Source organism: Martes martes (assembly GCF_963455335.1).
Source record: "Martes martes genome assembly, chromosome: 10".
NCBI lineage: Eukaryota > Metazoa > Chordata > Mammalia > Carnivora > Mustelidae > Martes > Martes martes.
In genome coordinates, this window is record NC_137898.1 from 52,573,301 (window position 1) to 52,586,013 (window position 12,713).

At 40.2% G+C, this 12,713-nt stretch overlaps 1 protein-coding gene across 1 annotated transcript in view; it reads left to right on the top strand.

Annotated features, from left to right (window-relative positions):
- Positions 1-7,524: 7,524 nt before the first annotated feature.
- OVCH2 (ovochymase 2) overlaps positions 7,525-12,713 on the top strand; it is a gene marked incomplete at both ends in the record, with an annotated part of 30,182 nt that continues 24,993 nt past the window's right edge. The window contains 3 exons of the mRNA XM_080816298.1: positions 7,525-7,612; positions 9,636-9,745; positions 11,601-11,692. Coding sequence (XP_080672424.1) covers positions 7,525-7,612; positions 9,636-9,745; positions 11,601-11,692 — 290 coding nt within the window. The remainder of the gene's footprint in view (positions 7,613-9,635; positions 9,746-11,600; positions 11,693-12,713) is intronic.

The window sequence follows — 12,713 nt, forward strand, 5'->3', positions numbered from 1 at the left end:
ATTTTAAGCAACACTGTGAACATGAAATATCCGAAAACACTCTCAACAAAATACTGGGGGTAAACTGCTAACTTCCATATTCAGAAACATGCAGAAGTGAGATTTCATGTAAAATAGGAAATCTCAACCAACCAAAAATGATGGGAGAGTTGGTAATCAGCACAATGAGCTGAAGCAGGACTGCAACTGTCTAGGGGCGCCCGTGGCTCAGTCGGTTAAGCGTCTGCCTTCAGCTCAGGTCATGATCCCGAGGTCCTGGAATCGAGTACCCTATCAGACTGCTTGCTCAGTGGGGAGCCTGCATCTCCCTCTGCCTGCCACTGCCCTCTGCTTGTGTGCGCTCTTGCTCTCAGGTGCTCTGACAAATAAATCAATAAAATCTTAAAAAAAAAAAAAGGAGCTGCAACCCTCTAGACCTTCGCCAATCTCCACAACCAAGGACCTTGTGCTTTAATAGCTGTGCGGGCCCTGGAGAGAAGGGTTGGATACGCTGCAGAGTAGAAAGTGAGGCTCTCAGGCCCTCCCCACATACTTCTTCATAATTCACTCTCCGAGTATCCCACAAACCACCACTATAATCATTCCCATGGTCACACCTCCATTTCCTTGTTGCTCTTTTTTGCCCTCATCTAACAAAAGTGACTTCTGGCTAAATGCAATTTTCAGCTCACTCTACACCTACCCTCTTAGACCAAACTGTGTCTGGGGAAAAACATACAAATGCATTGATGGGTCTCACTTAAGTTGTGACCACAAACTTCAAGTGAGCCTACATTGATGCCCCATTATACTATATTTTCTTAGTACATTCACTCTCTTGTCCTTCCATTCCAACTTCATCTCTGATAAGGAGTGGGTAAATTGTGGCCCACAGAGACTAGAAAATTTTATTATCATACACATTATTGATAACTAAGCTTAAAACTAGACCCTATATTTTGTTTCCTAATTGATGACTATCAGTTGAATAGTACATAGGATTCAGGCAATTGTCCAAGGAAGAAAATCAAATATCAGAGTATTTGATATCCACTATATCTGGAAAATATCTAAAAAGCACAAATTATTTTTTCATTCAAAAATATTTATCGAGGGGCACCTGGGTGGCTCAGTGGGTTAAGCCTCTGCCTTCAGCCCAGGTCATGATCTCAGGGTTCTGGCATCCAGTCCCACATCCGGCTCTCTGCTCCGCGGGGAGCCTGCTTCCCCCTCTTTCTCTGCCAGCTGCTCTGCCTACTCATGATCTTTCTGCCAAATAAATAAATAAAATCTTTTTAAAAAATTAAAAAAAATATTTTCGAGCACTTTCTATTTATCAAAGACTTCCAGGTATGTGTGAATTTCTGCTAAATAACAAAAAGACACGCCCTCATGTGTCATACATTCTATTGTGGAGGGCAGACAAATCAAAAAGAAAGGAAAAAAGAAAAGTAAATAAGTAAGATAATTACTGACGATGGTAAGTACTGTGCAGAGAGTTAATCTAAGCTGATTTGATAGTGTTTTGCTGGCTCATTTAAAACTCACCAGGAGGTGCCTGGGTGGCTCAGTCAGTTAAGCGTCTGACTCTTGGTTTCAGCCCAGGTCCTGATGGAGCCCACATTGGGCTCCATACTCAGTGCAAAGTCTGTTTGAGATTCTGCCTTTCTCCTTCCCCCTCTGCCCTTCCTCCCACTCACACACTCTCTGTCTCTCAAATAAATACATAAATAAAATCTTTAAATTGGTCTGGAGGAACCTCTCTGTGGAGGAGATATTTTAAATGATGCATAAACAATACAAGCAAACCAGCCATGCTAAGATAGAGTAGAAGAGCATCGCAGTGCGAACTGCAAATTGCAAGGGCCCCGAAGTGAGAGCTTTGCACTTTGGAAGAACAGCCAAGCCCATGTGGTGGGTAGAGTGATACAAGATTAACCCAAGAACTAGGCGGAAGTCAGATCACCTGTGACTTTGTGAGTCATAATGAGTTTAAACATTATTCTCAGTGCAATGGGAAGACAGTGCAAAATTTGAAAGAGAATGTCATGATCGAATTTGCATAATGACAGGATAACTCTGGCTACTTTAAGGGGACTAACGTAGAGGAGTGAGAGAATGAACAGAAAGGCCTTTCAGAATACTGTAGGAGTCTTGGTGCAATGTGGTGCTGGCTTGCGGGGCCGTGGTAAAGATCGAGCATAGTGGACAGAATAGGGAAATATTTGGTTAGGTTACAGGGGAATCTGTAGCTGAGTCCAAGGAAATGGGAAGATGATACCAACACAGGATTTTTTTTTTTTTAAGGGAAGATCAACTAACCTGCAGCTACTTCCAGTTTTTTTTTTTTTTAAAGATTTTATTTATTTATTTGTCAGAGAGAGAGAGAGAGCGAGCGAGCACAGGCAGACAGAGAAGCAGGCAGAGGGAGAAGCAGGCTCCCTGCCGAGCAAGGAGCCTGATGTGGGACTCGATCCCAGGATGCTGGGATGATGACCTGAGCTGAAGGCAGCGGCTTAACCAACTGAGCCACCCAGGCGTCCCGCTACTTCCAGTTTTGAGGTCATCCCAGCATCCCAGCATCCCAGGAACCCAGCATCCCAGCATCCCTGCGTCCCAGCATCCCTGCGTCCCAGGTTCCCAGCAAGAAATAAGCCAGGCCACCGAAAAAGCAAGTGACAAACAATGAAAAGAATTGGCAAGTAGTATCGAAAATATTGCCAAATATCAAATAATATTTTGGAAGTATTATTAAATATGAGAAGTCCGCTCCTTGAGAGAGAAGAAATGTAATTGTTTTTGAAAGGAACACAGTTCACCCTGTATAGTCCTCTGAATTTCCAAATGGAGTATTTGTTACTTTAAAAAAACCCAACGTAATTTTTTTTTACAAAATATACAGGTAAATAACTATCAGTACCTTATTCTTAGTCAATTTTACTATGAAAAACTGTACCCTCTGCAGTGATGATTAAACCAATGTGATTTGATCAGTTTTTCAGATGAATTAGCTTGATCCAGTATTATAAGAATGCTAAATCTCTAGCTTCATTAACTAGTCCTACGATTGTGTCAGAAGTTTAAATGACACAAATCTAAAACAAACCTTATATTTTTTAAAGAAAATCTATACATGAAAGACTCAAATAAGTTCAAAATAGGATATGGAAAACATGACGTACTGTTGCTGCAATGAAAATAAGATTTCAGAACAAAAATCTCTGGGGATAAATTTAAGCTATGCTACTTATGAGCCAGATGATCTTGAAAAAGTTAAGTAACCCTTTTGAGACTCAATATCCTTATTTTTTAAAAAAATTATTTATTTATTTATTTGAGAGAGAGAGAGAGAGAATGAGAGCGAGTGAGCATGAGAGGGGGAAGGTCAAAGGGAGAAGCAGACCCCCTGCTGAGCAGGGAGCCTGACTCCTGACTCCATCCTGGGACTCCAGGACCACGACCTGAGCCAAAGGCAGTCGCTCAACCAACTGAGCCACCCAGGCGCCCTCAATATCCTTATTTTTAAAATTAAGATAATATTTAACTCACAATGGTTGCTGTGTTAAAGGAAGATAGTGCATGCTAATACACCTAGCAAAAGGTGGTAGTAAACAAATAATCCATAAGTGAGAATCTACTTCAAACAATAACACTATTAGCTTCTACGAGAAATGCAGAGCATGTTTACAAATCAATAACAAGAATGAATGTTACCTGCTGGTCAAATATAATGACAGGGACAAATTCTAGGAGTCATTTCTGAATGGCAGGGCTGATTTATGCAGCAGTTAGGACTGTATATAGTATGATACCTTGACCTCGGTATCAGATACCCACAAGTTTGTAAACATCCCACTGAAAATCCAGTGGGAGAAAATCCAAGGAGATTGAGAAAATGAGATGTGTTTAGGTCTGCCTACACCATTATGCAGGCTGAGATACTCACTGAGGTCTCAGGGGCTTCACTTATGCTTCTCATTGTTGGTGTATAGGTATTACAATGACAAACACCTAATTAGTTTTGAAACTTGATTTGGGCCAACACAATTAATGTGTGCTATCCTTTGGTCATCTGTGATATTTCTAAGAGCCACGATGAGGTGCCTAGAACTATTTTCTTGAATACTGTCCTGTAGTTCATGGTTAGTCATACCTCAGGGAGCTGCAACAAAAGCCAGGGTGCTTTTCTCTGTGTGAAACTGACCTATGATCTATTTCAGCATTGGCATTTCCCACTTATCCCATAGATGCCCCCACCAAATCCCCAGACTCCTGAAATAGACAGAAATGAAATCACTGAAGATACTTCTTCCCCTCCCTACCTCATATTTATCTCTATCCCCATCCTGCCTTGGATAACCAAGAATCTCTTTCTTGTTCCTGATTTCCATATGGTTTTTCATAAGCGATGTTACTGTTTGTATTGTTCTGAAATTGCTTTCCTGTACTCAAAAAATTCCTTGTGAGTATGTATTAATCTCCTTCACTCTCTGTAAAGATTCATGGTATTCAAGTATTTAATTAGTATTTATTTAGCTATACTCTGTAAATGCTTCATTGTGCTTATACACCAGTTCTCTTGGATGTACTCTAAGAAGTGGAATTACTGGGTCAAAAGCTTTGCCCAATTTAAATTCGATATATACTGCCAAATTGTACTTCTTCATTCTTTGTATCTGTATGTGTATATATAAAAATGTGTGTGTGTGTGAGAGAGAGAGAGAGAGAGAGAGAGATATTCTGGGCAATTCCTAAGAGCTATATTCCAGCTAATTAATTCTTTCTTCAGTTATGTATAATCTGCTGTTTAATCTCTTTTTTTCTGAGTACACTTCTTTAAAAGATTTTATTTATTTGTTTGACAGAGATCACAAGTAGGCAGAGAAGCAGGCAGAGAGAGAGGGGAAAGCAGGCTCCCTGCTGAGCAGAGATCCCTATGTGGGGCCCAGGACCCTGAGATCATGACCTGAGCCAAAGACAGAGGCTTAACCACTGAGCCACCCAGGTGCCCCTTCTGAGTACATTTTTGATTTCTAGACTGTTTCTTTGTTTTTTGTTTATTTTTTTTTCAAATTTCTATGCTCTTTTCTAAAACAAAAACCCTTCTGAGGTTTCTTATTCTATTCCTTCAAAAATATTAACCAATATTTTATAATGTCTGTTAGATCATTCTATTACCTGAAGTTCTTGATGGTATAAATCTGCTCTGTGATGTGTCTGCACATACTCTTATTTTTTTCTGTTTTTGCGTTTGCTCTTTTATAATTTCAAATTTTGAGCACATCTTTTTTTAGTGGGGCTGGTCTGTGTTACTCTTATCTAGGCTGGGTTGATAGTACTCTGCCCAAATAAGTTTCGTTTTCTATTTCCGCTAGCTCTCTTTTGTATCACTGGCTCAGGATAAACTGTGGTGCTGTTTTCTTAACTTGAAGGTCTACAGAAGAGGAACACAGTAAAATCTGAACCCCAAAGGCATATGTGGTACAGATTTTGTCCTAAAATTCCGAAGAGAGATATTTTTTCCTTCCAGAAGAAGGAAACCACAGTATCATGGTTAAAAAATTGATTTTATACTACCAGGCCAAGCAATACCTCAGTGTATCCCTTTCTGCAGGTAACTACAATGTGCAGTTATTATAATCCCTGGAACGCCAGGAGGCTTAGGGACCGAGCTTTATAGAAATTTAGTATTCCGGACCTGACACCATCTCCCTAAAGATAAAAATTTTAGCAGCAAGGGGTCAGAGTTTACACTTTCAAGAGATTGGATTAAAAACTTTTAACAGCCAGGTTCACGTTGGGAAACAATCTGTTGCTAACACTGATAATTGTGATATGTGTTGAATATATGGATACGAGAACTTAAAAGTCTTCTCCTGAATTGAAGGAAAAAGCAAGAGTCCATGACATTTCTGTGTGCGCCACTCTCATGGGCAAGGGAGATCTCATCATTTTTCATTTTAGAGTCAATTTTTTTTATTCTGTGATGCTAGAAATTGACAGGAGGTTGAAAGCTCAAAAGGCTCTGAGGTGTAGGGGAGCCTCCATACCTATTTGGGGCTCATCAACCCTGGTGCCTCCCAGGCAAATCTAAGTCTTCCTGCAACTTTTACATGAGTAGTACACAATGAACAGACAAAATATAATGACTTAAAGTCAAGAAGGCCATATTCCTAGTAAAAGTGCCCTGGAAAGTGATTGATAAAATATAATAGGAACTGCAAGATCCCTTGTTGTCAAAAAAAAGATGGAGATTTTGATTTTTGTTTAGACTTTGATTGATTACCTCTTATGGTTGATACAAGTCCCCAAACCAATGGCCAAAATTTTCCAGCTTCAAGATTAGAGTATTTGTGAAAATGCCTCAGTTGGAGGTTTGCATGTCCTTCCTTTTTTGTTCTGCATTTATTTTATTTGCATGCAATGTATTTTCTAAAGATTTATTTATTTATATGAGAGAGAGAGAGAGCATGAGCAGGGGGAGGGGCAGAGGAAGAGAGAGTCCCAAGCAGACTGCCCCCTCTATTTAGAGCTCATGGGGCTCAATCTCATGACCCCGTGATCATGACCTGAGTCGAAACCAAGAGTCAGATGCTTAACCCACTGTGCCACCAAGGTGCCCCTGCACGTGATGTATTTTTACCGATTTATTTTGTACAAGGACAAAAGTTGTCACAAGGAAGTTAAAGGCTTCTGGTTTGACATTTGCTCTTTTGGGCAGATAATTTGAAAAGTTGGCAGAAAAATCTCATGTTCCTCTGTGGGCATAGATGGCATTCGTGAATCCACACATGTTTCTCCCACACTGACCATGTGCCAAGAACTCAGCCAAAGAAGGGAAAGACTCACACATAATCAGAGCCACCTCCCTGTGTCACGTTGTCTACCAAGTGTAGAGGTGAAGGGGATTTAGTGTTTGCCTTCTATAAATATAAGAAAAATGATGAGAAAATGTAGATTCGCAAATGCCCCTATAGACAGTATCCTAAATGATTATCTGATAGCTTGATTTCCTGAGTGTGCTATCAAATTCTTCCTTCTCCTCCCCTCTCCTTCCCTAACACATGGCTATAACCACCCATTTACAATTGGAAAATAAGAGAAACAAAAATGTTTTCCCATATTCTGATGGGTTGTTGGCAAGCATGCAGTATAACCTTGTAAACAAGGACAACTTTGATATTCAGTCCTCTTGCAGACAGTGGTAACCTATGTACTAAGAGGCAAGTAATATTTGCAGATGAAACTTTAGACACCAACTACTTGGCTAGCCAATATACTTTGAGGGAAGCAACATACTGATGTGGGTGTAATGGGACATGTAATATTGCTCAATCAAGATTATGCTTCTGTGGTTGACTCCCCCGTTTTGCAGAGATTTTCGCAAGAAACCGCATTCAGAAACATCATATGGACATGGTTGAAAGACTCAAGTCTTAGTTAATAAATGACTTTCTTTTAAATCGGCTTCTTACCAGTCTCACAGGTTTTCTATGTGGTTTTTTCTTTAGTCTAAAAGTTCTAGGAAAAACTCCGAGTCTCAAAATGCCTCTGAACAAGAATAAGCTGTTTTTACTACTTGGAATGCTCTGTTTGGAACAAGGTAAACCTGCAAGTCTCCCTCTCCCCAAAGGTAAGTTCCAAATGAACTCTGTAACTACCTTCATCAGAAGGAATAACATTTATCGGCAACGGGCATCGTTACTCTCTTCAATGTGCCTTTGGGAAAACAGAAGCAGACATATTTTGGGGATCTGTTTTTCATGTAATTATTTTGGACTTGTCTCCTGCAATCGGCATGTGAAACTGCATAAAACGTTCATGGAATGAACAACTTGCACAGATGGCATTGATCTGGAGAAAATTGGGGTTATTCACTCATGAGGACACATTACACAATTCTTTTGCATGAGCAAAGTCTGGAAATCAACATATATTTGAAAGCATTTGTCATCTTTTGGAAAATGATCTTACTGGGAAATATGCAGTATGTTTACTGTGGTGTATTATGAATGGTCTTTTTTTCCCTCAAGTAACATAAGGTGAGAACAGTCCTTGGCAGGCTTCTCCGTAGTAGGAGTTGTGTCGGCCCCAAGAACCATCCTGTTTTCTATTTTTGCTTCAATGAGTTTGGGAAATTGTAAGTTTTGTGTCTAATTTATTTATGATTCATTCAACTGAAACTGCTAGAAAATAAGCTTTTGATTCCATCAAAAGGCCCAGTGTCATATCCATCCTTTGCCGTTCATTAGCTGTGCGTTTCTTCGATTCTTCATTTTCTCATCTGTAGTGCAGGGGCAACAGTGTTTGATTCAGAGGCAAAGAAGGAGGATTAAATGAGAAGTTATTTGTAAGAGCTTTGTGTATTTTAACATATGAATCTAAATAGCTATGCTCTCCAGGGTATGTTCTCAAAAAAAAAAAAAAATCGTTCATCCGTCCAACTTTTCTAAGTGTCTACTATATGCTAGGAATTATCCAAAACCTTGGAAATACAGAGATGAATAAAACATAAGGTATTTTTTCCCCTTGTGTAGTATAGAGGCAGACAAACTACTCATTATCACAATGCTGCATGGCACAAGCTATAAAAGCAGGGAGGAAGGAGCACTACACAGTACAGGAGAGACACTTAACCAGCCTGAGGAAATCAAGGAAGACTTCTCAGTTGAGGTGATGCCTAAGCTGAGGGATAAGGATGAGAGGATCCAGCTAGGTCAAGAAGTGGGTGATCATGAGGCAGGGATTTCTAGGCCCTCCTTGAAGACTGGTTGAAAAGAATGATCTGCAGAAGGGACAGAAGGGGTGCCATCCTCGAATTACCAGGCAGTCCTAAACATCTTTAATCCAGCTCATCTGCTAGTTGAGGAGTCAAAAAAACCACTGAGGTTAAATAAGTAAAAGCAACTGCTTCAGGGATAGAGTCCTCTCCACAAAAAGGAGAGGCCCGTTGCCTGGCCAAGTACAGGCCTGGTGTGTGAGTCAAGGCACGGTCTTCTCTCCACTCCACTGTTCTTGAGCAACCTGCCACTTTCTACTTCCACAGAGAATGAATATCTGACCGTGTGCCGGGTAGCATGGACCATGGCCTCAGATTCAGTCCTCTGGGCGGAGCAGAGAAGATGGACACACAGTCACAGTCCAAGGCGGAGTGTGGCATCACCTGCTTCACCGATTAACCGAGCAGCTTTTATGCATCATGGACTGTTCTTGATATTTTGAATTTAGATATTTCTGGGATTAAGTTCCTATCTCTGAGAAGCCCACAGTCTAGTTGGGTGGAAAGACACAGAAATAACCACAAAGGCACATGATAAATGCCATAAAAATACAGAGAGAAGCCCCTAAGGGACCGGATGGCTCAGAATTAAAGGGGCTACATTCCTGCTGACCCAGTGGAGATCTACCTCTGAGGCTCTTAATCTTTATATTGGAAAAGTAGAAAGACTTTGTGATATGCCTGTTCTTCGTCACAAAAGCCAAACGAACCCATGTTCTACAAATCACAGCAAATCCCATAGTTAACACAAAGCTGTATTGTAATCTTTTCACATGTGCCACGTCCTGCAGGGTTTTTTGTGCTCAGGAAAGTTTCCTGTATCCCTCAGTTCTAGGAGCTACCTAATTACTAAATTTTTGTCTTCTCTCATTCCCAGCTCCCACTTGTGGGCGGAGTTTGGTGAAGGCACAGCCTTGGAATTACCTTAGCATTTTCAGTCGCATTGTTGGGGGAAGCAAAGTAGAAAAGGGTTCCTACCCCTGGCAGGTGAGTCTCAGGGAACATTCTCTGGTGGGTAGACTATGAGCTTTCTCAGGAATGGATGCCCCAGAAACACATGTTACTCATTAGTATACCCCTTTCTGCCTAACTCATCAGCAGAGATCTCATGAGTGTGCCAGGATCCAAGTCCCTCATGATGTCCCTCCATTGAGTTCCAGAAAACATATACTCAGGATAGTTACATGCACTTTTGACTTGCCGCCCAAACTGGAAATGCCACCCCAAACTTTCAGCCCTTAAGACAAAAATCCCACTTCAATAAACTAAAAAACTCTTAAATTTACAACAACAACAACAAAAAACAGTTCTCTGATTCAACAAATATAATAACCTCATTATAGTTAAAGATGACCAGGAAAGTCAAAGGTGTCATATCCATACATCTACTTTCTGTTTGGAGGTTTATACCTGTACCATAGGACCTCTTAGGCAATCGTGAAGAATACTGCCTCCTTAGAAGCTGATATCCTAAGAATTTTCTCTCAATCTAACCTCCTGGTCTTCACATGTCATCAGAATGCCTTTGTGCATCTCTCCCTAGCCTATGGTGGTCCCATTTACTGTCTTTTAAATTCTCCCAACTTTCTGTATCCTGAGAGCCAAGTTGTTTTCTTGACTCTTAATTTTGTGAATAATAGCTCCTTACTTTTACTTTAAATCAGTCACATTAATTTTTGGTCAGTGGATATTTAGTAATGGCTGGTTGATTGAATTTATGTTTAGTAGTTTGACTCAGTGGTTGAGTCATTGCTATTTGATTGACTGATGAATTAATTACTTGGTTGAAGAATTAATTGATCAGTTGCTTATTTGGTCAACTGGTTGACTAATCAATTTAGAAGTTCATATTCAAGTCGGAGTCAGTAATTTTACTTTTACTTACTTTTTCTCTTTATTAAATTTTTTTCAATTGTTCATTGAATAATTTTTGGTCAAAAAGTGACAATTCTAATAAATGTCTTCTTTTCTAATTCTGACAAGGGAATCGAAAGCATTTACTTGTACCTTGAAAGCATTTTAGAGTCAAATATAATGAACAGGATAAACCAGAGATAGAAAGTAATTGGTAGGGACACCTGGGTAGCTCAGTTGGTTGGGCGGCTGCCTTCGGCTCAGGCTCTGATCCCGGGGTCCTGGGATTGAGGCGCATGTGGGCTCCCTGCTCAGTGGAGCGTCTGCTTCTCCCTCTCCCTCTGCCCGACAATCCCCCTGCTGTTCTCTCTCTCTCTCTTTCTCTCTCTCTGTCAAATAAATAAATAAAATCTTTAAAAAAAAAGTAAAAAAGAAAGTAATTGGTAGAAGCAGATTAAAAATAGGCTTGAAGCAGAGGTCAAATAGTTAAGAGCCTGAGAAAATTATAGGTACTATTTCTCTAAGAGGCTTCGAGGAATTGGAGCATGTGTGGAAAGATTTCCTCAGGCTTCTGCTGTTTTTCTCCCAAACCTGTTTTTCTGGACTCTGCTATATCTTATACTTCCCTTTCTTTCTCTTCATTCAGAGAAATTGTTTATATTGCTAGCATACAGTCTGGGTCAATAGTTTTATGAAAATAAATAAATACCAACAGTTTTTACTATCAACTCTATTAAACCCTCATAGCCAACCGTCTCAAATTAACCACCTCTCCTACAGACCGGGGTTGGGAATGTTTTGGTTCCCACACAGCTCTTCCTTCTGCGCTGTCATGGGATGGGTTTTACTCCTTCACAGTCCACAATTTCTAATTATTTGTAAGATATCTGGGTCTATTTTCCAGAATATGTTCAGTTTCCAGGTTTGGCGGGGGGGAGGGTGGTCCCAAGGCATTTACTTGCTCCCACTTAGGCTCTTTGCAATTCAGGTGTCCCTGAAACGAAGGCAGAAGCACATCTGTGGTGGGACCATCATCTCTGCACAGTGGGTGATCACGGCTGCTCACTGCGTTGCAAACAGGTAGGGAAGGCCTAGCTCATGGATGCATGCCAGACTACCCTCTGTCTCCTTTGCAGTCAGCAGCAATAACTCTATTAAAACATGAAAATGTGTGATGTATACTTTAGCACAGGAACATAACAGAAATGCATAACACAAACAGGGCTCAGTGACATGACCAAAGGATTCTCAACTCAATAGAAAACATACTTTGTTTGCAGGAGTAGAATATTTTGTTTACTTAAATATGACTGGAAGTAATTAAAGAATAATATCTAAGTGAAAACGAGTGTGACAAAGATACACTTGTGAAAATTCTCTCTTAAATTTCAGTGAAAAAAATCTGTTTCATTATACATCTTTAAAAAATTGATAAAAGAACTGAATTCTACTCCTGAAACCAATATTATACTCTATGTTAGCTAACTAGAATTTAGATAAAAATTTGGAGAAAAAAATGATAAAAGAAAACACAGGGAGGCCAGTAAAATGAGAAGTAGGCTCCCACGCCTGCTTTCCTACTGGTCCTGCCTTGCTGGGCTTCAATCTAACAACTTGCATCCTTTATCCAATTTCCTGTGTGCTCTAAACATTCTACTGTTAGTGTTCTTGATAGTCACTAGGCTGCAATCAAGATCATGTTCCATATTTGCCCTCTTTCATCTCAAGTCTGCAAACATTCCCTGGGTATTTACTTGGTGCTAGACACTTTGGTAGGTGCCAAAGATACAAAGATAAGTAAGATGTCATTCCTGCCCCCTGCAGAGAGTTAACAGTCCATAGAAGAGTCAGCTGATAATTTCACTGCAGTGTGCCAAGGGATTAGGCTAAGGAGATGCTGTGTATTAGGTTAGGTACCCAATGTAGCCAATAGTCAGGGAAATATACCAACAAAAAAGGATGCCCTTTCTAGTTCTGTATAAAATCATCACTTTGGGGAATGAAGGGTCGGTCCCCAAAGAGAGTAAACTCCAAGTTCTTAATCCACCTCAATGCATCCTACCAAGTTCCTTTCAGATAACTTTGCTACAGGATGAAGGGA